The sequence below is a fragment of the Lithobates pipiens genome, unplaced genomic scaffold (genome assembly GCF_037356315.1).
Source record: "Lithobates pipiens isolate NorthernLeopardFrog02 unplaced genomic scaffold, aLitPip1_a1.2 Scaffold_8, whole genome shotgun sequence".
In the NCBI taxonomy this organism is placed as follows: Eukaryota; Metazoa; Chordata; class Amphibia; order Anura; family Ranidae; genus Lithobates; species Lithobates pipiens.
The window spans coordinates 288,531,464-288,556,534 of NW_027507903.1; the positions used below are offsets into that span (position 1 = coordinate 288,531,464).

A 25,071-nucleotide genomic window follows, 5' to 3' on the forward strand; every position below is an offset into this window, starting at 1 on the left:
TTCCTGACTCCAATCAGCAATGACGACTAACGTCACAGTGCAAAAACAGGACACTTTTCTTGGAGTACATCAAGGGACACAGAGCAGCCATAATTACTACTATGCGTGTTATACGCCACCTATAGGTAAACGGACACTGGCAGACCAATTAAAACAGGAAGTCCTCCCCTATATAACGCCTCCTACACAGGAAGTACCTCCATTTTGTAGCAAAGCAATGAATATCCCAAACAAGATGGGAGGGACCTCTGGGTCCCGTGATGTTCTCAAAGAAAAGCATTTTACAGGTAAGCTGTAGGATAAATCCAATTTTCTTTATCGTATATCACGGGACACAGAGCAACCATAATACTACTATGTGGGATGTCCTAAAGCAATGACCCTGAGGGGAGGGACACAATCACAGAAACTGCCACCTGAGGAGGACTTATTCTGACGCCCATAACATACTGTGGCCAAAAGGAGTATCCTCCGTGGCTTTGATATCCATCTGGTAAAATCCTGTAAATGTATGAACCAAAGACCATGTAGTGGCCTTAAAACCCCGAGCCACCGACACCCGATGGCGGATGGCCCAAGATGGGCCTCCCCCACACCTGGTAGCAAGCGCTCTCACCAAAAAGGGATGGGGACCTTGCTCTTTCAAGCCATTGGTTTGAATAATTAACTGGTGGATCCAAAGAAAACAAATAGTTAACTTGGATGCCTCCTGCCCTTCCTGGGATCTGCTAGTAGCACAAACCAGGATTCCTGACCTGCGCTGACAGTAAATCCTGACCACCTGAACTACCTCCAGAGTATGCAGCAATCTTACTCCTGCCATCTGAGGATTAGAAAAGAAGGCAAGACACTGTCTTGATTCAAGTGAAGACTAGAAACCACTCTAGGCAATAAAGATGGATGAGGACACAACATCACCTTATGATGCAAGACCAAGAACGGCTCCTTGCATGAAAGAGCGGTCAGCTCTGACACTCCACTTGCTGAGGTGATAGCAACCAAAGAAGCCACCTTTCGAGTCAAGGACTAACAATTGGTTCAAAAGGTGCCAAAAGGTGGCCTCTGCAAGGACAGTCAAGAGCAAATTCAAGTCCCAAGGACACAAGAGTGGCTTGACAGGTGGAACTGTCTGCGTTACACCTTGTATGAATCAATAAGTGAGAAATAATGGCCTCTGGAAAAAAAAAATGGATAGGGGTGAATCTGACACCTAATGGTACTTAAGGCCAATCTCCTTTCCCCTAATGATTGGAGTAGTGCGGCGATAATGGGACCCAAGATCATTAGGTCCAGCTGGACAGGAAGTGTCCAAGGCTATGTCAGTGTACCAAGGCCTCTTGGGCTTATTTGGCTAACACTATTGTCGGTGCTACCACCTCCCAGATTCAAAGATGCTGCAGTAGTTGAAACAGGAGAAGAGATCAATTAGGGAGAACTTGTCCCTAAGAGGTTGCCAATGCATCTACCCCTATTGTCAGTGGGACTCCCATCCCGGACACAACCTGTCCAACTTTTTGTAGAACTTAGAATCCAGAAGATCCATCAGGCACCGTGTGGTACCGGCATTAGCTGCCGATGACTGGAAACCCCCGTCATTACTCCTGGAATATGTGCTGGTGACAGAGAAAGCACCTGTTCTAACCCAGACAGAATGCGGTTCACCTAATATATGCCACCATAGAGGCATTGTTGGATTAAATCTACAATTTATTAGTTCAATAATCCAGAGCCAGGTGTACCGGCCAAAAGTTTCAAGATATTGCAGGGCGGTATTCTCTCCTGAGGAGATCAAGTCCACTGAACTGTAGTTGCCTTCAAACCAACTGGAGAGACCAACATGTCGTGCTTCAAAATTGCACGTGCTTGTGGAATGGCGCCAAACTTTGGTATTTAAAAATCCCCAAAAGCGACGCTTTAATTTTTTTTACTGGTTACATGTTTTGGGTTACAGAGGAGGTCTAGAGCTAGAATTATTGCTCTCGCTCCAACGTTCGCGGCGATACCTCACATGTGTGGTTTGAACACCGTTTTCATATGTGGGCGGGACTTACGTATGCGTTCGCTTCTGTGTACGAGCTCACGGGGACAGGGGCGCTTTACATGTCTTTTTTTTAATGTTAATTTTATTTTTATTTTTTTAGTTTGACACTTAAAAAAAAAAAAAATTTATGACTTTTATTCCTATTACAAGGAATGTAAACATCCCTTGTAATAGGAATATGGCACAATCGGACATATTTACAGTGAGATATGGGGTCAATAAGACCCCATATCTCACCTCAAAAAAAAAAAAAAAAAAAAATCCTGGCTTCCTAGCCAGATCGGCACAGTTAATTTGAATACAGAGGCCGGGCGTGACGTCATAACATCGCGCCCGGCCTCCGAACGATCATAGAGACTCCGGGAACGATCTGGTCCGCCAGAAATCTCTATGGTAACTTGCGGGGGCCGGCGGATCCTGTTACCGACTCACCGATGGAAGCGGTGAGTCGGTACAAGCACCGGAGGGCGGCGGGAGGCGTCCCCTCCCGCCACCCGTAAGGACGATCAAGCGGCGGAACAGCCGCTATGATCGTTCCTATGGTGCAGGGAATCGCCGGCTGAAAACGCCAATATCTGAATGATGTCTGTGGCCTCAGGCATCAGATATAACCACCGAAAGCCCATGACGTCAATAGACGTAGTAGGGGCGCCAAGTGGTTAAAGTTCACTGATATCCTGATGTTCTTTCCAACATGTGCTTATGCCACATGTATCTATGTAAAATGTGTTTATTCAAACATGCATTTAAAGCGGAGTTCCGCTTAAAGCGGTAGTAAACCCGCTGAAATTTTTTTTTTCCCAGACCTGTAAGGGAAAAGGCATAATGGAGCTAGTATGCACCACATACTAGCTCATTATGAAATACCTACCTTAGAACGAGGCCCCGACAGCTCACCCGATACACGCCGAGGGAGTTGACATGTTCCCTCGGTGCGTCTTCTGGATATCATGGCTCTGGCGCTGTGAGTGGCCAGAGCAGCGATATCATCAATTTCTTTCCGGCAGGGTCTGGCATCTGCCGGGCTTCCAGCCGAGAATCCCCTGTGCGCATGCAACTATACAACCGCTTGTAGACTAAGAGGGAACCCCCTAGCAACAGGTATTAAGAGGTGAGTAAAAAAAATAAAAAAATTCTCCACATTAATGAAATTTTTTTTTTTATGTGTGGAACTCCACTTTAAGCAACAAGTTTGCAAGCATATATAACTATGCTGCACCTGCCCAACGGCACTTGGCCCCATGCTAGTTTTGCAGGATTAGCCACGCACATAAGCATCCCATGCAGACCCTTTTCTGCTGAAGAGCAGCCTAAAAGTAAGCTCCTGCAGACCAGATGCACATTATTCTGGAGACAACACACCTTACAGTGCAATGATACCCATATAGGGGGTGTATCGATTAACAGTTGTACAGGTCCCCTGGATTAAAGTGGTTGTGAACCCTCCTGGAAAAAAAAAAAAAAGGAATATAAAAAGGCATAATGAGCTAGTATACATAGCATACTAGTTCATTAAGAATTACTTACCCGGGAACGAAGTCCCCACAGTCCTAGTCTCCCCCTCTGGCCGGCGACATCTATCCCGCAGGTTACTTCCAGGTATCGCTGCTCCGGCGCTGTGATTAGCCGGAGCCGTGATTGTCTCACTCCCGCGCGTGCTCGGGAGCAGCCGGGAACGGCACGTACGTGCCATTGCTTCATTTGGCTTAAGTGCGCATGTGCCGCATGACGTGGGCACATGCAAATACAGGGACATCTCCTAAACCGTGCAGGTTTAGGAGATATCCAGTGCAGCTACAGTTAAGCCTAATTATAGGCTTGCCTGTAGTTTAAAGTGGTTGTAAATGGTTTACAACTACTTTAAGCAGTAAGTATGCAGTATATAATGATGACTTGTCTGGCCACACATTTCTCCCATAGTAAAAACTCACACTTCAATAGTATCCATGGGCTGCTGTTATGTCTTAAGAGGCCCTGTTGAACCTGCTGTCCACATGGTAAACATGGCCGCCCCTCCACTTCCTGCCTGTATAGAAATAGGACATAACTGGCAAGCCTGCGTCCTCTAGTGGCTATAGGAGAAACAGCAGCCCACTCTCCTTAGAACACAGATCATGATTAAACAGCACACTGCCCCCAGTGGCTACTGAGAGAAGACCATTCAGATCTCTTTATCCGATTGCGGCCCACCCACCGTCAAATGAGGGAGGGATAGTGCGGCTCTCGTTCTGGAAGGACGTCATATGATGGTACCCCAGAACGCCCACTATTGCAAGGGGGCGTGCATCGATCGTGGTTACACTGTATTGCTAGGAAACGGCGCGACCCCCTCCCCCCCCGATCAATACCAGCCGGTCACATGTAAATACAGAAGACCCATGAATCAGCTCACCTCTCCTCAAACTGACAGAGTGTATGGCAAGGAGTGCCGATCAGCGGCACCCCCTCGCAGAGGAGACCTGGGCAGGAAATCAGTGCCCTGATTACAGGAAAGCCCCAGCAGTGCCCAGCAATGATGCCAATCAGTGCCCATAAGTGCAGCCTCATCAGTGTCCATCAGCGCAGCCCCATCAGCGCCCATCAGTGAAGGCAAAAAATTACTTATTTACAAAATTTACTGACAGAAGAAAAAGATTTAAAAAAAATAATTTCTTCAAAATTTATTTTTTCTTTGCAAAAAAATCAAAAAAAAAATCAAAAAAAAAAAAAAAATAAAAAAAAAAAAAATCACAGCAGTGGTTAAATACCACCATAAGAAAGCTTCATTTGTGTGAAGAAAAAAAAAAAAAAAATCAAAAATAATTTGGGTAGTGTGTTGCATGATCACGCAATTATCAAGGTATTATGAGGTAGTTTAAAAAAAAAAAAAAAAAAAAAAAAAAAAAGGAGCCCAGCCTTCACCCATCATGGCAGGCTTTGTCATAAAAGACTTTCAGGGACTGGGTCCCCCTTAATCAGGGGTCCCCTCCCCTGGACCTGTATAGCACCCTGCAAGAAAGCACCTTACTCAGAACAAACACTGCACAGGGGTCCATTACGCTGGGTCCAGCGCTGTAAGGGTGCATTACAGGCAAACCTCAAGGAATCTGCTCTCCTATCCAATGAGGCTTGGGTACCATCCTTTTTTGGCTGACAGCTTTTACGAATGAATCCAATTGAAGTCCATGATTCTTAATAGAATCGTCCAGACCTCCAAGTATGCTCCAAGAGCACATGTATCACATCAGTGACCACCACCTTACAGACAACAATGAAAAAAACTGAGGTACTTCCTGTATAGGAGGTGTTGTATAGGGGAGGACTTCCTGTTTGTTTGGTCTGCCAGTGCCCATTCAACTAGAGGTGGCATATAACCCATATAGTAATTATTATGGCTGCTCTGTGTCCTGTGATGTACGATAAAGAAATACAAGTACCTCGGCACTTGGAAAAGAATAGCTCTGCCTGTGTTGCTAAAATATAACCTATGAATTATCTTCACACACTATATCACTATCAGTGAGTGCATGTTGTTTACCTTGTCTTCAATTATTGCAATAATATCACCAACAGTTTCAAAGTCCAATTCCTCCCCAGTGTAGGATACAGCAATGTCCATCTTTTCTGCTAGATCCAAATCTCCCTTGCTCTCAGATGATTCGTCCTTATTTTGCATGCTTCCATCACTACTTGCCAAGCATTCTTTATTGATGGAGTCTATGATCATAGAAATGTCACTGCTATCCATGGACACAGTTACAGTGTGTTGATCGGAAGTAGAGTCGTTATCCTCCTGTTGGGTCACTGTAGTGTCAAACAAGATTAATCTTAGAAGATTCCAGTGATAACTAAAACCATCCAAGCAAAAATTTATTATTATGAGCTAAAGATGCACCCACTCTGATAATGTTTAAGAGAAGAAAATACGCATGACAAGGATAGATAATTATAGTTATTTCTTCCCTTTAGTGTAAAGCACATCATAAGACAAGCAGGAAGCCCAAGGCAAAGAGTTACCTGGGACAGCTGCAGTCATTGGCAGGGCTGACATCATAATAATGGTAGCCTGGGATTCTATAGGGGTCAGCAAAGATTTAGACGGAGATTCACTTGCAGCAGGAGCAGAGAAGGAAGCGAGAGATGTAGCGAAGTGTGCAGGACCAGCTTCTAGAAGCCGGGAAAGAGTGGGAGCACCTAACAGATCAAGAACAGGACGGGAAAACAGAACACAAGAGGCCAGGGACAGAAGAACATAAAAACAAGGAAGAAAAAAAAAAGAAAAGGAAAGAAAAGGGGTCAATGAACAGTGTGGGGAATATAAGAGTCCGGAACCAAGTGAAAAGGAGAGAAGGGGATTCATAAAAAAGAAAATAAGTTGATAAAGATCTAATATGATTTATGAGACAGATTAAAAAGAAAGAAATTAATATATTTAGATAGTGGATATCCGTTTCCCCACTTCCCATATCTGCAGGTGGACCACATACCCGAGGCTGCTGGAGATGCAGGAATTGTGCCTGGAACAGGGTGCATCTCACCTCCATGCAGATTGGGGAGAACTCCAACATCCATTAGGACACTTGATCCAGAAATATGATTAGACGCTAAAGCCATTTCTCCTTCATTGACCTGCAATTAGACAAAAAGATATGGCAAGAAACTTGACTACTAGTAGAGTTTCCTCCCTTGGCATAACTATGGGTAGTGTTGGGGCACCCTCTGTGAGGACCAGGGAGGGGTTCCGTACCAGCCGGGGACTCGTGGGCAACAGACTGCCTTTCTTCAGGAGCTCCGATAACAGCGGGGAGGGGGGTGGAGTTGCTTTCTGTCCCGTCTTTTTCTGGGGAGAGTCATCCATCACAGGGGTCAACGGGGATTCCAAAGGGGCAGGAGGAGGAGGGGTATCAGGAATGCCAATGAAGGAGGAGGAGACTGGGGTGCTTGGTAAAGACCCCACACTTACCTGTAAAGAAAAGATGTAATTAAACATTGAAGTTGTAAATGTAATACATGCTCAAACCCCTATGTTTCCAGAGTTCTTACCCCCACACTTCCCTCCTCTGTGCTGCTTGGTGTCAGGTCGCCAAGGCCAAACTCTCCACCGGGAGATGATGAGCCAACAGACGAACGTCCTATTGCAGATGAAGATCTTCGAGGAATGTTCTTAGCTGCCTGGCGAGCTGGAATAAAATGGAGTATGAAACACAGACCACATTACTGAACCTATATGAAAATTGACTGTGCATGCATGGTAGCCTCACACAGCCTGCACCTTTATAATCCAAATCAGCAATGGCAGCTTTCCAAAGTTTTTATCCTTACAGGTTCACTTAAAGAGTAACTCTGTTTTTGTTGAGAATAAAATAACACCCTCTGGGTGATCAATGAACATTAAAAAGGATTTTAACAAACTGTTGCAGATTCCTACCGGTTTCTACTGTGAAGGAATAGCTTTTTGTTATATGATGCCCTTTTTGCAGGAATGAATCTGAACAGGATTGACCAATTCATTATAAGCACCTAATGCACTTTTACAGTTCTGAAGGGTAAAAGTTGAAGGGTCTGCATCCCTTTAGAAGTGATTAACCCTTAGGGAGTATCTCAACAAGAAAATACATTTTTGCTGCACAGGATTCCTAAAATTTGACTTGCATCTTAATGCAGAGTTCCTCACAACAACTTTGTACAGAATGCCTCCTGGTTGCCATATTGCATTAAATTTTATAGAAAATTATAACAGCTGCAGATTGAAAAGGAAGAGTATTTAACAATAAAAAGGAGAAGTTCAGCTTTGGGAACATGTCATATGTTCTACCCATGTTTAAGGGTGGAACATATAAACACGTTGCCACTCCTGCAGCATCTCCCAGATACAGTGAATCTAGGAACCGCAAGCAGGGGATCCTCTCCCCCTGCTCGCTCTCACCATTTAAAAAAAAATGCAGCCGCATCGTTCATTCACAGAGTTCTGCGAATGGAAAACTACAAGTACCGACAGACTTTGTAGCTGTCAGGTTAACTTCCAGGGAGCTGTTTAGCGCCCTATGTAGTTCATTGTCTCTTCCTGTGAGTATGTAACTGCCTTCTTGTATGAGGTACGAGCAGACAGATACATTGACAAGCCAGCAGGAGTTCTGCATGGCACCCACAATCTGTTGATCACAGGGGCAATGCTTTCCAGGCTCCTAGCAAAAAGAAATAAAAATTATAATTTTACCGGCAAAAAGATGTGCATTTATTTTTTTTTTTTTTTTAAATAAGGTTCACTTAAATTACAATTTGGCCTGTGTGGCAACTGTATATGCTTTAAAAATGTTTTTACCCTTCAAATTAACAGACTAACCAGCCCAGATGTGGCAATATAGACCATTTGCTAACTGGATATAGTTTAGTGTAAGACTAAGGACACTTCTTTGGGTCATGCATGATGTCATGCAAATGACACACACAAAAACAGTTAACTGAACAGAGTTATGAGATCTGTAGGACCAAGTCTTTCCATCTGCTACCCACAGTGCAGATATAAAACCTTAAGACAACCTTGTTGAAAAGGGAAAAAAAAAAAAAATGCGTCTCATCACAAAAAGACCCAGTCTTCCTGGCTTTAGACCTTAATCCCTTCATGATGAAGGTAAAATAGATCCCAACACTGATACCAATTTGCAACTTTGGCATGCAGTTGTAAAACTGTGATATAGAGATATATATCAAATTACTTCATGCATCCAGGTGAATTGTATATTGTTTTTGTCAAGGACAAATGGTAAGGGATAGATCTCTTAAGAGACTCTTCACAAAGTTAATGACACACAAACCTCCTCAGGACAACACCAATATGGCTATGACTAACAAAATACAGTAAATGGACAGGTTAAATTTAATTATACAAAAAGAAAAGCATGCACCGACTCCTAGTGCAGTAATCTTTATTAAAATGGATAAAATACAAGTAAAAATTGCACTCACAATTGTAGGCACGAGGCATGTAATCCAATATATCGGCATCACGCTGTAAACACCCCTTTCCTCTCTTCATTGTTCGAATGACAGTTCAGCCATTGGATCCCAATTGGGCTTCACATTGGACCCGCACTTACACAAGCTGTCATACCACAAGCTCACAGGGAGGCAGGGGAGCGTTCCAAGCACAGAGTACAGCACCATGGGAGGATCAGCTGGGGAATCAGCGATGGATGGAGACACTGTCAAGTGAGTGACACACTGTTGCTGTGACAACATGTTTCAGAGAGCGGGGCCTCCTTTTTCAAGTCCATTGAAGGAGGCTATGCCCTCCGATATGTGTTGTCATAGCAACGTTATGTCACTCACTTTACAAGGTATCCACCCATCGCTAATCCTCCCATCCACATGATTCTGTACGCAGTGTCAGCCCCGGGCAGCTAGGAATGCTCCCCTACCCCGCTGTGAGTTTGTGGTGTGACAGCTTGTGTTAGTGCAGGTCTATGGTGCAGCCAACTTGGGAGCTGATGGCTGAACTATCATTCGGACAGTGAGGAGAGGAAAGAGGTATTTAGAGCGCCCATACATTGGATGACATGTCTCATAGATGCCTACAATTGTGAATGCAATTTTACGTGTATTTTATCCACTTATAGAGGAAGTAAACCCTCTTATCGGTTTCAGCCAAGGAAGCTACCATCTTGGTCTCTGTTTAATCTCCAACTGCCATAATGCTGCACATGTGACCAGTTATTACACCAGCCATTGGATGGTTTGACAGTATGGTTGAGAGCACAACCGATGTGACAGTTAGCATTTCTAACTTGCCGGGAACGTAACTGTTTTTTGAAACTATTAATAATCAATGGGTTTACTTCTGCTTTAATAAAGGTCAAAACACTAGGAGTCGGTGCACTCTTTTTTTCTTTTTAAGTTTCCGGTGTCCCGCTGGTTCTGAGAGCAGCAAGGCTTTCCAGGATTCAGTTCCCCAATTGTTATTGATTGCTGATCTATGGACTGGCAAAGCAGGTACCCTTGGCAGTAATGCATGTTATTTTGTTATGGTGTCTAAATGAAATAATAACTCATTAACCTTGGTAAGCAGCATCTGTAGCCTTTCTCTTCAGCTCCGCTTCCTCTTCCTCTTGTTTCTTCTTGCTAGAAGACAAAGATTTCACTGTGGTCACTTGAGGCCAATGACAACAATGTACAAAATGTAAGGGGTGGGGGGGGGGGGGGTGCATCTTACACCACAATATCATTCCACAGTTCTTCAAGTTTGCTGTCCATGTGGCCACTCTGAATCAGTTCGGCTTCCTTTTTCAACTTCCTAATAAGGGTGAACAGCATTATTAGGGACATGGATATATTAGCTCAATTTTTACCTTTACAGTATTTTAGCCCCATAATTAATTGTGCTGTATAGGGAAAAAAAAACAGGAAATAGGTGGGGGTAGCATTACACAAGGTTATCAATGAAATTCAATAACAGACAAGACTCATCGAACAAGTCGGTTACAGAGATCACATCAATGATGATCAATTGATCAATGAAATCTGGTGTGGAAAAGAAATACAGCTAGATAGAAAGATGCAATATATTAACATAGGTGCACTTCATCGATCAACCATGGTGGCCTTCCTATGCCTTCTGCTGACACCAAGTTTGTCCCCCCTAGGTCAGTGATGGCGAACCTTGGCACCCCAGATGTTTTGGAACTACATTTCCCATGATGCTCCACTACACTGCAGAGTGCATGAGCATCATGGGAAATGTAGTTCCAAAACATCTGGAGTGCCAAGGTTTGCCATCACTGCCCTAGGTCAATGTCGGTGGGGACAACTAGCTCTCCTCTAAATTATTTCGCCAAAACATCTAGCTTTGACTGGCCTTTCTATCCCCTTGTACGCCATTTGAACTAAGCAGGATAATTTATTTTCCTCTAAAAGACCTTCAGGAAAATGGAGACCAACCACTGCCTTTTGAGTGGGAACAAGACCTACAAATTCACTTCACCCCTGAAGAACAGACTAAACCTCTCAACCCCTTGTCCTTCATGTCATCCATAAGCAGCAGATAGCAAGCTTGTCATGAGATGGAACAAGTCCCCTTCAAATATCACTTTTTATCATCCCAAACCCATCAGATCAATGTCATCCCTGGGAGACATCCTGCACATTTTCTGGTCTTGCCCCAAACACAGTAATTTCTAGGATGAAGTATAACTTATCACCCAGACATCCTCCAAAGGGCCAGCCTTCTTCCTTCACCATCAGAACTTTATTCTTCTCGAATCCTAAAAATAATTATTTATTTTTAATACAGTAAAAGCTGCCTGAACTCCTATCCCTACTTTGTGGAAACAAGATGAGCCTCCAACTCCAGATTTTATGTGATAAGACCAGCACAATTGGCACATAATTGTGAAGTGGAAGGAAAATGGTTTTGAACATTTTTTAGAAATAAATATGTGAAAAGTGTGCTAAAAGTATTTTTGGGGATGTCTCTACCAGCTTTGCACATATAGAGAGTGAATTTTTTTCACTATTCTTCTTTGCAAAATACCTCCATCTCTTCAGATTTGGTGGAGAGCATCTGAACAGCAATTTTCAGTCTTGCCACAGATTCTTAATCGGATTACAGTCTGGACTTTGCCTGGGCCATTCTAACACATGAATATGCTTTGATCCAAATCATTTCATTGTAGCTCTGGCTGTATGTTTAGGGTTGTTGTCCTGCTGGTAGGTGAACCTCCGCCCCAGTCTCAAGACTTTTACAGACTCCAACAGTTTTTTTTCTAAGATTGCCCTGTATTTTGCTCGATCCATCTGCCCATTAACTCTGACCAGCTTCCCTGTCCTGGCTGAAGAAAAGCATCCCCACAACACGATGCTGACACCACCATGTTTCATGATGATGATGGGGATGGTGTGTTCAGGGAAACGTGCAGCATCAGTTTTCCGCTACACATAGAGTTTTGCTTTTAGACCAAAAAGTTAAATTTGGTCTCATCTGACCAGAGCACCTTCTTCCACATGTTTGCTGTGTCCCCCACATGGCTTCTCGCAAAAAAGCAAACGTGACTTCTTATAGCTTTCTTTCAACAATGTCTTTCTTCTTGCCACTCATCCATAAACGCTAAAATTTATGGAGTGCAGGACTAATATTTGTCCTGTAGACAGTTTCTGCCACCTGAGCTGCGGCTCTCTGCAGCTCCTTTAGAGTTACCATGGGCCTCTTGGCTGCTTCTCTGATTAATGCTCTCCTTGCCCGGCCTGTCAGGTTAGGTGGACGGCCATGTCTTGGTAGGTTTGCAGTGCTACATTCTTTCCATTTAAGGATGATGGATTGAATAGTGCTCCATGAGATGTTCAAAGCTTGGGATATTTTTTTTATAACCTAACCCTACTTTTCCACAACTTTATCCCTGACCTGTCTCTAACAAACCTTGAGGGCTTCACAGAACAGCTGTATTTATTCTGCAATTAAATTACACAAAAGGTGGACTCTATTTAGTAATTAATAAAGGCAATCTGAAGGCAATTGGTTGGTTCGACTAGATTTTAGTTAAGGGTATCAGAGTAAAGGGGGTTAAATACAAATGCATGCCCCATTTTTCAGATATTTGTAAAAAAAAAAAAAAAAATAATAATAAAAAAAAAAAAAAAAATTGAAAACCATTTCTCATTTTCCTTCCACTTCACAATTACGTGCCACTTTGTGTTGGTCTATATCATGAAATCCCAATAAAATACATTTATGTTTTTGGTTGTAACATGACAAAATTAGGAAAGTTTCAAGAGGTATGGATACTTTTTCAAGGCACTGTATATTTACATGAAAGGTTAAAAACAGGTTTAAAAACATTAAAAAAGAACACCTGTATTTCTCCTGCGTGTCTTTTATCAACTTTTTCAGTTCCTCAATTCTTTCCGCTGTCAGTTTCCGTACAATTACATCTTCTACGGTCTCCACAACCTCTCCTCGTTCCCCTCTTTTCCGTCTAGAAATGAAAAACGTAAGATGACTAGTAATCCTGTCAACCTCTACCCAACAGAGCCAAATAAAACCATTAGGCTAGGGTTACATAATTAAACCTTTTGCTACTGAGAAATTTAAACATTTGAAATTCGAATAACGCCAATAAACAGTACTAGCCTATGAATACCTAAAGAAATGTAATTGCCAGGTTAGCCCTAGTTTATTCCAGTCACGGAACCAGTACCCAGACTATAGCGACCCAAAGCAAGCAGTAACACATTTTAACCTCTTTGCTGACCAGCAACGTACCCGTAAGTCACTGGACTTTGAGTGGTTATATCAGTATACGCTGCAGCCATCATCTCGGTATTGTTTTTTTTTTATCTCAATGTCAGATTTCTTGTAAAAGCAACCCTAGCAGATATCAGGTCCATGCGATGTATGGACTGGGCAGTAAAAGGGTTAAATGTGTTGTTTAAAAGATAGTATAAGACTTGTCTAGTTTTGTTGCTTTCCAGGTATGAGCATTGAAATTTCCAAAATAAATTGTAATCTTGAAGAAGTCTTTACTTTCCTGCGATTTTTTTTTGCAGTCAGTTTACACATTGAGTTTAGATACAAGCTATTTTTTTTTACAATTTACTGTAGTCGGTCCACAGACTGAATCTAGATACAAACCAATTCTAAAAATTTTCCAACTCATTTTTTTCTTGTTTATATCAACACTATCCCGATTTCACAGTTTATTAGGTATAGGAGTGTACCCTTTAGTCCCCTATGCAGTCCTAAGGTATTAACACGGTTTTTGTATGCTGTGTTTAAAGGAGATCTAAAAATAAGATCTCACTGACCTCCCTAGCTGCATGTACTATGAAATAATTCATTCTCAAAGATCACACGGGTGAGGACAGTCCTTTCATTTCTTGCCGCATAAGGCTTTCTTTAATGTGACAGAAGAAAAATATATACTCACTTTGGGGTCTCTGTGGTCTCCAAAAGCTCTGAATACTGCGAGGCACAATGCTACACAACACAAAATTGGGTGTAATGAATACTTAAAAACAACTTACAGATCAAAACCACAATAAGACCATGGTAATAATAACAGTGAACTAAAAAGAAAATATTAAATCACATAAATCACTTTCAACAATATACTTGACTAAGGGCCTCATTCAGATTCATATCTTACTGTAAAACATGAGTTTCACCAAATTACTGAAAAGCTCGTACCGTGGCTAGTATTTTAAAATGGCACACCAATGCGGCGTCTAATCAACTGCATTGCAACACAACACATAACCATTCACTGTGGCACACTGTGCCCATAAAACGAAAAGTAGTATGTGAGTTTTTTACTGTGTTGGGGTGCAATGGCAACGTATTCAAATAAATGTCCTGCCTTAAATCTCAGTAAAAAAAAAAAAAAAAAAAAAAAAAAGTATTGTACTGCAGTTTAACTGTTTTTCTTTTCTAGTTTTTTTTACCCCCCTCTGTATTTGCACCAGGTGATCCTCTGAATAACAGAATTGGTGTCCCTTTTGCCTTTACTCATTTTTCAAATGTATCTGGGGGCAGATATGGTTGTCACACAGTCTGGACTTTAAAACATTTTTTTTTTTTTTTTATATATATTCTTTATTTTTATTTTTGACACTTTATACATATACATTTATACAACTAATGAAGGGAGCCAATTATACAATTTATTACATAGTCTCCTTGCACCCCTCCTCTTGTAAAGTACAAAATAAACCTTAACCCCCCCTCCCCCCCCCCCCGGGGCAAAAAAAAGAAAAATAAAATAAAATAAAAAAAGGGAGGAGATTGGACTTTAAAACATATCTACTTCTATTCACCTTCGTTCCATGGTGGATTGCTGAAACTAGTAGTTTACTTCTAGAGGGGATTCTGTGTTTTTTTGTTTTGTTTTTTTTACTTAAAAAGGAAGATTTCTGGCAAGATCAACACTTGTACTTGCTGAAAATGTTCTTATCTTCAAAAGTGAAAACGAATGCAGCCATCACATCAGGGCTGGTAAGCTGCAATATATTATATTTTTGTTTTCACGTTTAAATACCCTTTATTGCAATACAGGTTAATGCAAGGCATAATGTATGTAAGGCCACTTCAACATGGAGGCATTTTTGCACTAAAAATAGCACCTGTAAACTGCCTCTTCTGCGGCCCGTGTGAAAGCCCAAGTGCTTTTACACTAGGGCGGTGCGGTTGAAGGACAGGAAAAAAAAAAAAGAAAAAAAAAAAGTCCTGCAAGCAGCATCCTTGGGGAGGTGTGTACACCACTCCTAAACTGCCCCTGCCATTAAAATCAATGGCTAGCGCTGGCAAAGCACCTGCAAAGCGATTCAGCAGAGGCGCTTTTAACCCTTTTTTCGCCTCCCCCCCCCCCCCCCCCTTACCACTACTGCCCTCTCTGCCAGAGTGAAAGTAGCCTTAATGTGGGGTGGTTATTTGCACTGCGTAACAGAAATCTGACATAAGCAGTGTTTCACCCTAAAAACTGTAAATAAATACACTTTGGGCCGGTTCACACAGGGGGCGACACGACTTGCCGTGCCGCGACCTGACAAGTCGCCCCCGTTCAGTACAATGGAACCGTTCTTAGAGGAGCGACTCGAGTCGCTCCGACTCAGAAAAAAGGTTCCTGTACTACTTTTGGGCGACCTCGGGGCGACTTGCATTGACTTCTATACAGAAGTCATTTGCAAGTAGCCGCTGAAGTCGCGGCGAGGCAAGTCGTGTCGCCTCGCATCGCCCCCTGTGTGAACCGAGCCTTAAAGGCAAGTTTACCTTTTTTTCCCCTTCTAAACTCCTGCTCCCTTATGTACCAATATAGCATTCATGTACTTTTTTTTTGCAAAAATATCAAATATTTCCATAAAATCTACAAACTCGTACCTTACTGTCCTACATCCCTGATTCAAAACTTATCTATTGCTTCTGTCTTGCATCCTCACAGACTGTAGGTTACAACACAGGAAGGAGTTGACCAGCTCACCTCATTAGCACACACACTCAGCATCATCCACCCTCCCACTCCCAGCTGCACGTTTTTTTTTAAATGAAATGCAATTAGGGCTGCAACTAAAGATTATTTTCATAATCGATTAGTTGGTCGATTATTGTTTCAATTAATCGGTTAATAACCTTAAAAAAATTGTGTGCTGTAAAATTTTGTTAATATGTAACGTTTTTAAAAAAAAGGCAATTTATTTTTAAATATCTCTATGCAGTGGTAAATATAAATAACCTGCTATATGATTAGGGAGCAAAATCTCTAATCCACTCTGAGAATAACAGACAGAAGAGATATACTGTATATACTATTAAAGGGTTAATCTGGGAAGAAGAAAGAAGAAAGAAGAAAGAAGGAAGAAGGAAGAAGACAAAAAAACAATGTCTTGCTTAAAATTACATTTTTTTTGAAGACCGTTCATTTGATTTTCTAATCATTAATGGGGCCAAATCGACGTTCAATTTCAACCACAGTGACGGGAAAATTTAGAAATAGAAAACTTCTTGGTCAAAGGAATTTTCAAACAGTGTATGTGGTTTACGTTCAGAAATTACATTCATTTTAAAAACAGAATGTTAAAAACAAGCAAAAATTTCAAACAACATTCTTTCATTCAACGAATGTACAAAGATTTTTCGTCTGAAACTTGATCCGTGTGGCCAGCATAAGGCTCGGTACACACATATGCAGCTTTCTCTTGATCTGTTTCTGCAGTGCTTTTTGCTGTACATTTTGAATTTTGCGCACATGATTTTGCTGTGATTTGCGTTTTTTTGGCCAATTTGAAAGTAATATTTACAGTAGAGATCTACAGTAGCTCTTTTTGTACTATAAAGGGCTCATTTTAGTTTTTTTTAGCCCCATTATGTTACTGGCCGATTAATCGATTATGAAATTTATCAATTACTATTTTTACAATCAATTAGTTGTTTCAGACCTAGATGCAATCAAGTTCCCGCTATGCAGAGATGTGATGGGGTTTCTGTCCTCCTATGTACTTGTATGAAGATGGCCATACACAATGCAGTCTGATTATGTATTTAGTGAGAAGGGTGATCACTGATTGATTGTATTTAATGTTAAAAATGTGCAGCTGGGAGTGGAAGGGTGGATAATGCAGGGTGTGTGCTAATGAGGTGGGCTGGTCAACTCCTTCCTGTGTCATGACCTAAAGTCTGTGAGGACGTAAGACAGAAGCAATAGATATGTTTTGAATCATGGATGTAGGGCAGTGAGGTAAGTGTCTGTAGATTTTATAGAAAGCCTTTTTTTTTTTTTTTTTCAAAAAGTGCTATATTGGTGCATAAGGAAGCTGGAATTTATTTAAAAAAAAAAAAAAAAAAAAAAGTGAACTTAGCCTTTAACCACTTGCCGACCAGCTGCTGTCATTTTACCGCAGCAGGTCGGCATGATCCCGCGAGCCATCATAGCTATACCTCGGCTCGCGGGATAGCAGGTGTGCTTGTGCCACTGCACAGTGGGGGTGCCAATGCTCGTGGTCAGGGCCGTCTTTAGCGCAGGGCGAACGGGGCACCTGCCCTGGGCCCAAGTTTGTAGGGTGCCCGCACTGCTACCCGCAAATTGGGGCCCCAATGAAGGTTTTGCAGAGTGCGCAGAGGACACGGGACAGGAGGCTGTATTCCCGTGCTAGCCAGCTGAGAGGGGGCGCCACTGACGCTCTGACCCCGCCCCCGTGCAGCCTGTATGCTCAGAACAGCTGTAGTGAGAGCCAGTGGAGCTCCCGGCCCCCGATCACTGGCTCTCACTACAGCCGCTCTGTTCCAAGCATACAGGCTGCACGGGGGCGGGGTCAAAGCGTCAGCGGAGCTCCCGGCCCCGCCCCCTCCCAGCTGGCTAGCACAGGAATACAACCTCCCGTGTCCTCTGTGCACTCTGCAAAACCTTCATCGGGGCCCCAATTCACGGGTAACGGGGCCCCCTACAAAGCATCAGTGGAGCTCCGGCTGTTGTAGTGAGATCAGAGAATGGAAGCCCCGCCCACATACCTCTAAATGTATGTAGTGTGGCTTAAACCTGAGCTGTGTTTATTCAACTGTCAAGCTGTGCGTTGCTAAAAGTTCTCTGACCATCACCTGTAGCATGTCCGCAGTCTCGGGAACCTCTCCTGCGGTATGTCCGCAGTCTCGGAACCTCTCCTGCGGTATGTCCGCAGTCTCGGAACCTCTCCTGCGGTATGTCCGCAGTCTCGGAACCTCTCCTGCGGTATGTCCGCAGTCTCGGAACCTCTCCTGCGGGTATGTCCGCAGTCTCGGAACCTCTCCTGCGGTATGTCCGCAGTCTCGGAACCTCTCCTGCGGTATGTCCGCAGTCTCGGAACCTCTCCTGCGGTATGTCCGCAGTCTCGGAACCTCTCCTGCGGTATGTCCGCAGTCTCGGAACCTCTCCTGCGGTATGTCCGCAGTCTCGGAACCTCTCCTGCGGTATGTCCGCAGTCTCGGAACCTCTCCTGTAGTATGTGTATTAATGTGCCCCTTTACTTGCTCAATTATTTAGGATTGCTCCACTGCTCAGTGAGAGGTAATGATGTGTATTAGCCTGTAGCAACCAATCAGCGAACAGTAGTGATCTGCTTTAATCTCTAGCAGCCAATCAGTAAGTGGTAATGATGTGCATTAACCTTTAGCAACCAATCGGCAAGCAGAAATTATGTGTTGTAACCTCTAGCAACCAGCCAGCGAGCAGTAAGGATAGGCTGAACCTCTGGCAAACAATTGCAATCACTGCGTGATCTGCTGCAGTAATCTGATTTTGAGTCTACCTGCTATTTTTTGTATGTCTCAGAATGGAGGGGGGGCCCCAAGAAATGTTTGCCCAGGGCACAATCAAAATTAAAGACGGCCCTGCTCGTGGTCAATGGTCACGATGACCGTGGGCCATGAGTGACCGCAGGCACAAGAGGCAGAGCAGGGACGAGTGTATGTAAACACACAAATCCCTGTTCTGTGAGGCGTGACAGATCGTGAGTTCCTATAAGCTAGGAACCACGATCCGTCACTTTCTCTAGGTCAGTCCCCTCCCCCTACAGTTAGAAAACCAACAGGGAACACAGTTAACCCCTTGATCGCCCCTTAGTGTTAACTCCTTCCTTGCCAGTGACATTTCTATAGCACTTGATTGCTGTATAAATGCCAATGGTCCCAAAATGTGTCAAAAGTGTCCGATGTGTCTGCATTATGTTGCAGTCGCGATTAAAAAAAAATAAATAAATTGCAGATCGCCGCCATTACTAGTAACAAATTGAAATAATAAAAATGCTATAATTCTATCCCCTATTTTGTAGATGCTATAACTTTTGTGCTAACCAATATATGCTTATTGCGATTTTTTTTTTATCAAAAATATGTAGAATACATATCGGCCAAAACTGAGAAAAAATTTGCTTTAAAAAAAAAATAAATGGGGATATTATAGCAAAAAGTAAAAAATATTGTGTTTTTTCAAAATTGTCCCTTTTTTTTTTGTTTATAGCACAAAAAAAAAAAAAAAAAAAAAAAAAAAAAAAAAAAACTGCAGAGGCGATCAAATACCACCAAAAGAGTTCCATTTGTGGGAAAAAAAGGAACATCAATTTATTTGGGTATATCATTGCATGCCCACGTGATTGTCAGTTAAAGCGACACAGTGCCCAGTCGCAAAAAAATGGCCTGGTCATTCAGCAGCCAAAATATTCCGGGGCTGAAGTGGTAAAAGTAGTTGTAAAGGCAGAAGGTTTTTTAATCCTAAAGTGATTGTAAGGGTCAGTTTTTTTTTTTTTTTTAAATAACAAACATGTTATACTTACCTCCACTGTGCAGCTCGTTTTGCACAGAGTGGCCCCAATCCACCTGTTCTGGGGTCCCCCCACGCAGCCCTCGCGGATCCTCCCCACGTTAGATAACCCCCTAGGAGAAGTACTCTACTGAAGGGGTTACCTTGCGGCTACGCTCCTGAGTCCAGCATTTGCGTCTGACATGACTGCCGACTTGGCCCATTCCCCCCGCACCATGAGACATCAGGACATGAGACACAGTCCGGAGCAGGTGTGTTTGTTCCCATCACACAAATTTTGTGGGCTCAGGTACAAGTATAAGAGGGGCTGCTGCATCAAAAAATGTTTTTCTCCTTAATGCATAGAACGCATTAAGGTTAAAAAACGGCAAGGGTTTACAACCCCTTTAATGCATTCTATGCCCTAAGATAAAAAGCATTCTCTGTGCAGCAGCGCCCCTCAGCCTCCCTGATACTTACCTGAGTCCCATCTAGATCCAGTGATCTTGCACGAGAAACTTGGCTGTCCGGGACTCCCCTCTTTACTGGCTGAAACAGCCAGTGGCTCCCACTGCTGTCAAAGTCAGTCAACTAATGAGGAGAGAAAGGGAGTGGGCCTTGTCTGGGGCTCCATGTCTGAATAAACACATGGAGTTTTGGCTCGACTCGGGTGCCTCCATAGCAAGCCACATGCTGTGAGGGCACTCAACAGAAGGAAGAAGCCAGGAGTGCCAAAGATGGACCCGAGGAGAGGAGGATCTGGGCTGCTCTGTGCAAAACCACTACACAGAGCAGGTAAGTATGGCATGTTTGTTTTTTATAGTTAAAGAGAATCACATTATCTACAATTTATAATAACGTGTAAAAACATTCCAGTGTTGTTAATTGTAGCCACTGACAATTTCCCCCCAAAAAATGCGATTGTTAAAATTGGTCCCTATATATTTTTTTTTAGTTTTAGATTGTGGGGAAGGATTGAACCCCTCTACTGTGTTTCCCCTTTAGGGCGACTGATCCCTCTATCTGTCCTGGTGACAATTTTCATGGAGACAGAAAGGGAGCTAAAACTAGTTGTCACCAGAGCAAAAGGTGTGGATAAATTATCCAAAGTGATCAAATGGTCCAGTAACAACTGTTCAAGATTGGAAGCCCTCAAAGTTTGGAGAGTTATCTTCTCATTCCCTGTTGCATCTCTAGTACAGGAAGTGAACAGAAATATTTTCAGCGGGACACAGACAGACAAAAATGAACTGACAGGGGTTTTCCATTTGCTACTGTATACAAAGTTAAAAGACAACAGCTCCCAGTAGAAATTGCAATTTGGATAACAACAAAACGTAATTTATACACATTCATGTACTTACTTTTTGGGAGAACCAATCAGGAGGGCGCCCTGGTTCTGCAAATGGTTTGATGGCGCGGCTTACAGACACCCTAAAACATAAACATAGGAACATATTCTACTATTTCTGTGCATTTTTGTTTTTTTGAAAGTCAAGAATCTGATCTATTAACTTCAACAGAATCACATGAAGACAGCTATGGAGAACGTTACACTTTTGTAGCCGAACTCCATTTTGGAAACATTTTATTTAAAGAATATGTAAACCCAACATTTCATATTCTGATATGTGCCTGCTGTACCATATGAAAAAGAGAATCCTGTTCTCTGTGTGAAATCCCTGGTGTTCCTGACAGTCGCAATGATCAGGCTTGTGCTGCTACATTCAACCACTTTCTTTGAGCCATCTTCTGAACCCGCCCCTGCCCGTCAGGGGACAGTGAAAGGAGAACCAGAACAACGACGCACTCATCTCTCTTTCTTCTCATACAAATCTGCTGTTTGACAGCACATCAACGGATTGACTCCTTGTTCCTCTCACACTCCAGCAGGCTGATACCAGGTCAAATTCAGGTACGAACACTACTTGCATTAATATATAATATATATATATATATATATATATATATATATCTTGCAGTTGTGCCTTTTATATCTGTCTGGACTTCAGGTTTGAATATAAATAATTGAAAAGTGGTCTATAATTCCCCAGCAGTAAGGCTGGAACCAGTAATGTCTGTATAAGGGGCTCTGACAACCACCACGCAGCAGTGATGTCTGACTACTTTAGATTTATTCACATTTGTGCATGTTTTGAAAAGAGCATTTTATATATATATATATATTAGTCAAAAAGCTTATGTTTTGTTTTATGCTCACCACACATATTACAATCTAACGGTACAATCTTCTTTCGTTCTACCTACTTTCCCCTGCCAGTGTGCGACAGCACCATCCACCCTCCCCCAGTCACTATGCCCCAGTAGCGTGTGACAGCACCATCCGCCCTCCCCCTATAGTGTGTGACAGGAAGCCCCCCCCCCCCAGTCACTGTCCCCCTGCAGTATGTGACAGCCACCCCCCTCCCCCCAGTCACTGTGCTCCATGCAGTGTGTGACAGGAACCCCCCAGTCACTGTCCCCCTGCAGTGTGTGGCAGCACTACCCACCCAGTCACTGTCCCCCTACAGTGTGTGACAGCACTACCCCCCCCCCCAGTCACTGTCCCCCTACAGTGTGTGACAGCACCACTCCCCCCAGTCACTGCCCCCCTGCAGTGTGTGACAGCACCACTCCCTCCCAGTCACTGCCCCCCTGCAGTGTGTGACAGCACCACTCCCCCCCCCAGTCACTGCCCCCCTGCAGTGTGTGACAGCACCACTCCCCCCCCCCAGTCACTGCCCCCCTGCAGTGTGTGACAGCACCCACCTCCCCCCCCCAGTCACTGCCCCCCTGCAGTGTGTGACAGCACCACTCCCCCCCCAGTCACTGCCCCCCTGCAGTGTGTGACATGCACCACTCCCCCCCAGTCACTGCCCCCCCCTGCAGTAACAGCACCACTCCCCCCCCCAGTCACTGCCCCCCTGCAGTGTGTGACAGCACCACTCCCCCCCCCAGTCACTGCCCCCCTGCAGTGTGTGACAGCACCACTCCCCCCCCCCAGTCACTGCCCCCCTGCAGTGTGTGACAGCACCACTCCCCCCCCCCAGTCACTGCCCCCCTGCAGTGTGTGACAGCACCACTCCCCCCCCCCAGTCACTGCCCCCCTGCAGTGTGTGACAGCACCACTCCCCCCCCCCAGTCACTGCCCCCCTGCAGTGTGTGACAGCACCACTCCCCCCCCCCCCAGTCACTGCCCCCCTGCAGTGTGTGACAGCACCACTCCCCCCCCCAGTCACTGCCCCCCTGCAGTGTGTGACAGCACCACTCCCCCCCCCAGTCACTGCCCCCCTGCAGTGTGTGACAGCACCACTCCCCCCCCCAGTCACTGCCCCCCTGCAGTGTGTGACAGCACCACTCCCCCCCCAGTCACTGCCCCCCTGCAGTGTGTGACAGCACCACTCCCCCGTCACTGTCCCCCTACAGTGTGTGACAGCACTACCCCCCCCCCCCGTCACTGTCTCCCTACAGTGTGTGACAGCACTACCCCCCCCCCAGTCACTGCCCCCCTGCAGTGTGTGACAGCACCACTCCCCCCCCCCCAGTCACTGCCCCCCTGCAGTGTGTGACAGCACCACTCCCCCCCCCAGTCACTGCCCCCCTGCAGTGTGTGACAGCACCACTCCCCCCCCCCAGTCACTGCCCCCCTGCAGTGTGTGACAGCACCACTCCCCCCCCCCCAGTCACTGCCCCCCTGCAGTGTGTGACAGCACCACTCCCCCCCCAGTCACTGCCCCCCTGCAGTGTGTGACAGCACCACTCCCCCCCCAGTCACTGCCCCCCTGCAGTGTGTGACAGCACCACTCCCCCGTCACTGTCCCCCTACAGTGTGTGACAGCACTACCCCCCCCCGTCACTGTCTCCCTACAGTGTGTGACAGCACTACCCCCCCCCCGTCACTGTCCCCCTACAGTGTGTGACAGCACTACCCCCCCCCCGTCACTGTCCCCCTACAGTGTGTGACAGCACTACCCCCCCCCCGTCACTGTCTCCCTACAGTGTGTGACAGCACTACCCCCCCCCCGTCACTGTCCCCCTACAGTGTGTGACAGCACTACCCCCCCCCCCCGTCACTGTCCCCCTACAGTGTGTGACAGCACTACCCCCCCCCCCCCCGTCACTGTCCCCCTACAGTGTGTGACAGCACTACCCCCCCCCCCCGTCACTGTCTCCCTACAGTGTGTGACAGCACTACCCCCCCCGTCACTGTCCCCCTACAGTGTGTGACAGCACTACCCCCCCCCGTCACTGTCCCCCTACAGTGTGTGACAGCACTACCCCCCCCCCCCCGTCACTGTCCCCCTACAGTGTGTGACAGCACTACCCCCCCCCCGTCACTGTCCCCCTACAGTGTGTGACAGCACTACCCCCCCCCGTCACTGTCCCCCTACAGTGTGTGACAGCACTACCCCCCCCCCCCCCCCGTCACTGTCCCCCTACAGTGTGTGACAGCACTACCCCCCCCCCCCCCGTCACTGTCCCCCTACAGTGTGTGACAGCACTACCCCCCCCCCCGTCACTGTCCCCCTACAGTGTGACAGCACTACCCCCCCCAGTCACTGTCCCCCTACAGTGTGACAGCACTACCCCCCCAGTCACTGTCCCCCTACAGTGTGTGACAGCACTGTCCCCCCCAGTCACTGTCCCCCTACAGTGTGTGGCAGCACTACCCCCCCCCCCCCGCCCCAGTCACTGTCCCCCTACAGTGTGTGGCAGCACTACCCCCCCCCCCCCCCCGCCCCAGTCACTGTCCCCCTACAGTGTGTGGCAGCACTACCCCCCCCCCCCGCCCCAGTCACTGTCCCCCTACAGTGTGTGGCAGCACTACCCCCCCCCCCCGCCCCAGTCACTGTCCCCCTACAGTGTGTGACAGCACTACCCCCCCCCCCCCCCCGTCACTGTCCCCCTACAGTGTGTGACAGCACTACCCCCCCCCCCCCCCCGTCACTGTCCCCCAGTCACTGTCCCCCTACAGTGTGTGGCAGCACTACCCCCCCCCCCCCGTCACTGTCCCCCAGTCACTGTCCCCCTGCAGTGTGTGACGGCGCTACCCCCCCCCCAGTCACTGTCCCCCTGCAGTGTGTGACGGCGCTACCCCCCCAGTCACTGTGTGGCAGCACTACCCCCCCCCCAGTCACTATCCCCCTACAGTGTGTGGCAGCACTACCCCCCCCCCCCCAGTCACTGTCCCCCTACAGTGTGTGGCAGCACTACCCCCCCCCCCCAGTCACTGTCCCCCTACAGTGTGTGGCAGCACTACCCCCCCCCCAGTCACTGTCCCCCTACAGTGTGTGGCAGCACTAC

General features: G+C 45.5%; 1 protein-coding gene across 7 annotated transcripts in view; it reads right to left on the reverse strand.

The window, feature by feature from the left end:
- BRD8 (bromodomain containing 8) overlaps positions 1 to 25,071 on the reverse strand; it is a 58,982-nt gene that overhangs the window by 26,374 nt on the left and 7,537 nt on the right. For 2 of the 7 annotated variants that reach the window (XM_077472365.1, XM_077472359.1), the window contains exons 3-12: positions 21,132 to 21,201; positions 13,936 to 13,985; positions 12,862 to 12,984; positions 10,230 to 10,310; positions 10,074 to 10,138; positions 7,064 to 7,200; positions 6,768 to 6,983; positions 6,508 to 6,649; positions 6,038 to 6,214; positions 5,559 to 5,824 (exon numbers count right to left, since the gene is read on the reverse strand). In XM_077472365.1, the coding sequence (XP_077328491.1) occupies positions 5,559 to 5,824; positions 6,038 to 6,214; positions 6,508 to 6,649; positions 6,768 to 6,983; positions 7,064 to 7,200; positions 10,074 to 10,138; positions 10,230 to 10,310; positions 12,862 to 12,984; positions 13,936 to 13,985; positions 21,132 to 21,201 (1,327 nt within the window). The remainder of the gene's footprint in view (positions 1 to 5,558; positions 5,825 to 6,037; positions 6,215 to 6,507; positions 6,650 to 6,767; positions 6,984 to 7,063; positions 7,201 to 10,073; positions 10,139 to 10,229; positions 10,311 to 12,861; positions 12,985 to 13,935; positions 13,986 to 21,131; positions 21,202 to 25,071) is intronic. The other 5 variants (XM_077472364.1, XM_077472361.1, XM_077472360.1 and 2 more) reach the window with 4 other exon arrangements.